The sequence below is a fragment of the Frieseomelitta varia genome, unplaced genomic scaffold (assembly GCF_011392965.1).
Source record: "Frieseomelitta varia isolate USP_RPSP 00005682 unplaced genomic scaffold, Fvar_1.2 scaffold_359, whole genome shotgun sequence".
Classification (NCBI taxonomy): Eukaryota; Metazoa; Arthropoda; class Insecta; order Hymenoptera; family Apidae; genus Frieseomelitta; species Frieseomelitta varia.
In genome coordinates this window covers 80,440-84,489 of record NW_025110100.1, presented here as the reverse complement: position 1 = coordinate 84,489, position 4,050 = coordinate 80,440, and the positions used below count along the sequence as shown (strand labels likewise).

The window sequence follows — 4,050 nt, the reverse complement described above, 5'->3', positions numbered from 1 at the left end:
TAGTAATTTCTATCTAGTGATATACCAATGAATTCAAAAAGAAGACGAATTATTGTATACGGTTTGGTCACTCGTTACGGTCCGTGAACCAGTTACTAACGCAAGAGGTTAAAAAAATTGCTCTTATGATATTGTAGGCACCTGTAGATGCTCGGAAAATTTTATCGACCATAATTCCAGCAAATCTCATTTGAACCAAATGTAAGTGAACCCTAATTCAACAATTACATATTCCGTTAGTCATGTATTATTTAAATACGTTTATTTTACAGTTTTTTTTTTTTGTTTTTGTTTTATCCTTAAAATATAAAATATAAATTATAAAATGAAAAATTGGGATAATAAACTGGTCAGAAAAAGTACATGCAAACATGACGCAATAAATGATTTATGTTGCGTACATTCATATTTTATAGATACAACGTGATTGTTTGATAAATTTTAGTACGATCACCGTAGTAAAGAGAAAGAATCTATGTACTTTATTCCTCGAACGTATATTAAATAAGATGTATGCAACAAAATATATATTCTTATACAATGTAAATTACAACGAATTAACTAAACTACTCTCTATGCTTAAATTCTCTTTTTTTAATTAATTGACAACGACTGTGTGTTTATCTCCTTAATGACTGTTATATATACAGGGTGCCCCAGGATTTTCCCTCCAAACTGCGACAGCTTATTCTAGATGTCAAATCAAGAAAAAAATGTTATATGAAATTTGCGAATTAACGCTTTGTTACAAAGATATAATCAGAAATAAATGGTGTTTTACTAAGTGTTTCAGTATTTCAGTCGTTTCTTTTCTTCGAACCAGCCTGTTTCATATTTGGAAATGAGTATTGATAAACACAGATCTATCCGATATTTTTGTAACTACGTAAACCTATGCGGTGTTTTGAAACAAAAGTTTACTCGACCGAAGTGACTTCATATGAAGATCTTGTGCAGCGTATTAAAAATGCAACAACATACTGAGACACTGCATAGAGCAATAAATTCAGTTTTTCATCGATGTCAAGCTTGTATACGAGCAGGAAGGCATCATTTTGAGACTTTAAAAATAGTGAGTAACTATTTATTTATTTATATCCCCTTAACAAAGAGTTAATTCGCAAACTTCGTATAACATTTTCTTCTTCTTTTGGCCCCTAGATTAAGCTCTCGCATTTTGACAGGGAAATCCCGGGACATCCTGTATATATCCCCAACGATTATTTATAAATCTCCTTGACGATCATTATGAAAAGCTTAATGTTAATTTTTAGTATGTATACTAACAATTCAATGCAGAATACGAATAAATAAATAATATTGGTTTGATGTAGTGGAATTCGGTGTTTTGATTATTTTAACATACTTTCTCAGAAATGCACGCCTAACGAAAAACTTCTTACGTCAAAATTTACCGTATTCAAAAGGTTAACGAGGGAAAATGGGAAATTCTTCGTTTCAACAGGGATTTCTCATTTACTTTCTCATCTTTTTCCCGGTGCTCCGATTCTGACGAGCGAAAACAACACCGATTGATTACGGAAAATCAAACGACCACGTTGTCGATTGATTACGTTTAGTACTGACCACAAAAATGTTCCTTCAGTGAAGGACACGAGCGTGTAATATCCCCACTGTGGAAGGCGGCCGATCAACACCATCGTTTGCACGCTGGCGAGCAGGATTGCCACACTGACGGAATGAAAGATCCACTGAGGCGGATACTGTCGATAATTGTCGTGTAATTCATTTCCTTCAAATATGCTCGTAAGTGAGCTAGCACTTAGATGGCAGTAAGTACCAATTGAAACTGCCAATGATATTCCCACAATGGAGATCGATAGCCACGTCTCGAGCTTCAAATAATATCTGAAACTATGCATCTTTAATTAGTTATAAGTATGTATCTTTATTATATATAATAAATACTATATTATATATCTTAATTATATATATATATATATATATATATATATATATATAAAATCTATGGGGTATATTGAAAAAAAAAATTCTAGACTAATACAAATCTCCTCCTAGGTCAGTACTGGAACTACATGCTCGTAGAACAGTGGAATCAAATGCCACCTGATTTCTGCTCAAGACTGAAAGTGTGCCAAGACGTATTAGAGCTATTATCTAAGCAAATGGACAAAATATTAAGGTATGATAAAGCTTGTAAATCTGACTATGAAAAAATTCTCGTGTAAAATTGATTCTATGTTTTNTTAATTTTTTCAGCCAGGAAGAAACCTAATCTTAAAAGTTAAAAAATAGCTTCAGTTTCCTAAAACTATAAAGAATCAGATGGTCAAATTTATTTTCATGTTTTTATACTTTATTTAACAATAAAAAATATTTTTCTCAAAAAGTTTTGTTATTGACTCAATTTTGCATCCCACTGTCTATATATATATATATGTTACATACCTTTGATTAGTTACAAGAGATGTATTTTTGGAAAATGTTTAAACAATCTCAACTACGTAAATATGGACTTCTAATGTTTATACAAACTCAAATCTTCATCGACATAACCGAGTAATGAGAATTGTTGACAATTTGAAACAGAAGTTTCGTGATAGAGAAACAGAATTTTATAGACGAATGATAAGACGAGCAAAATGAGAAATACATTTTCGTTGTTACCTTTTTCAAAAATTAAATATTACACGTCGCGTGCGGGAAACGTATGAATTTCGCGTGTTAATTCTGTTCGAGTTACAAACGAACCTAGGCACCATCAACGCCTGCATAATCGGATTGTAGAAAAGCAAGATGTAAGAAAACGAACCGAGTCCCAGAAAAATCCCATTCCACAGGAGGAAATTATTCTCGGGTCGCAACATCGTTATGGAGTTAACCAGACAGGGATAAGACCAGCAAGACGTGGAAAATATAGAAGTATATTTTCAGCTTGGACCACTTTCCCCAGAGGTACACCTCCACCAACGGATGTTGCAGTATCGTTTCTTTCATGTTCGTAGTTGCTCTAATAAGAGACACAACTACTTCCATTTGCAGCTCCTTTTCCGGCGCTAACACGGCGGTGTTAACGAGGATCTTCAACAGAAGACAAGCGTGTAAAGAAGAGAAGACATTTTTTTGAGAAGAAGATTTTAACCTCTTGCGCTGGAATGTCGCGTCACGCACGTCGAGAATTCCTTTGTCCCAAAGAGTTGCGATATTTTCTCAGTTTTGAACGAATCGGTATTACGGATACCGATAAAATCCCGGTAATTTTAGGTTACTATTCGATTACGTTTGATGAAATCGAAACGGTGCGAATACCGGTATGATGCTATCGAAACGATGTTAGATGTATTTCGGTATAATACCTGTAAATGAAATATTAATATATTAGAAAAGGAAAAGGAGACAATGATTAAATGTTTTCTGCCTCTAAATAAATCTGCCGATAGTAAATTCGATGACGCTTATACACGTACACTTTGTTTATTTTTATTAGCTTCTTCATTAGTTTTTTTTTTATTTTTTATTTATATTAGCGGATAGCAGGGCTACCCAACAAAATATTAATTATCGCTTATGTTAACAATTTTCAGGTTCAAATGTCCGAATATTTTTGCCACGCTACATTTCGACATAATTCAGTTTATTGTTTGATATTAAGAAAAGTACGTGCAATAAATAAATAAAATTTACGTTACTATAAACTACAACGAATGTTCTATTATATTATTAAAAAATTAATTCAAATTTACTATTATAAACAATCGAGATCCACAACAATATTTTGAACAGCATGATGTCCGAATGTTAATAAGAGTCACTGTACGTAGAAAATAAAAAATGTGTTTTCGTCAGTAAAGCGGTACCGTATCGGTATATATTTCGGTATTTTTACCGTTGTGGACATCAAATACCGATAAGATACGTATGAAAATACCGCTATGACTGTCTTATACCGATATTAAAACCGATTTCCCAAATAGCGGTTATGTTACAATAATATGGGAGCAAATACCGGTGTAATACCTAAACCTCACAATATTTCGGTTTCAGTCTCTGGGTATAATACCTAAACCT

The 4,050-nt window shown here is 33.0% G+C and overlaps 1 protein-coding gene across 1 annotated transcript in view; it reads right to left on the bottom strand.

The window, feature by feature from the left end:
* Positions 1 to 4,050, bottom strand: part of LOC122530879 — an 11,763-nt gene that overhangs the window by 4,045 nt on the left and 3,668 nt on the right. The window contains exons 7-9 of the mRNA XM_043658248.1: positions 2,865 to 3,164; positions 2,027 to 2,105; positions 1,493 to 1,869 (exon numbers count right to left, since the gene is read on the bottom strand). Of these exons, the coding sequence (XP_043514183.1) occupies positions 1,493 to 1,869; positions 2,027 to 2,105; positions 2,865 to 3,164 (756 nt within the window). The remainder of the gene's footprint in view (positions 1 to 1,492; positions 1,870 to 2,026; positions 2,106 to 2,864; positions 3,165 to 4,050) is intronic.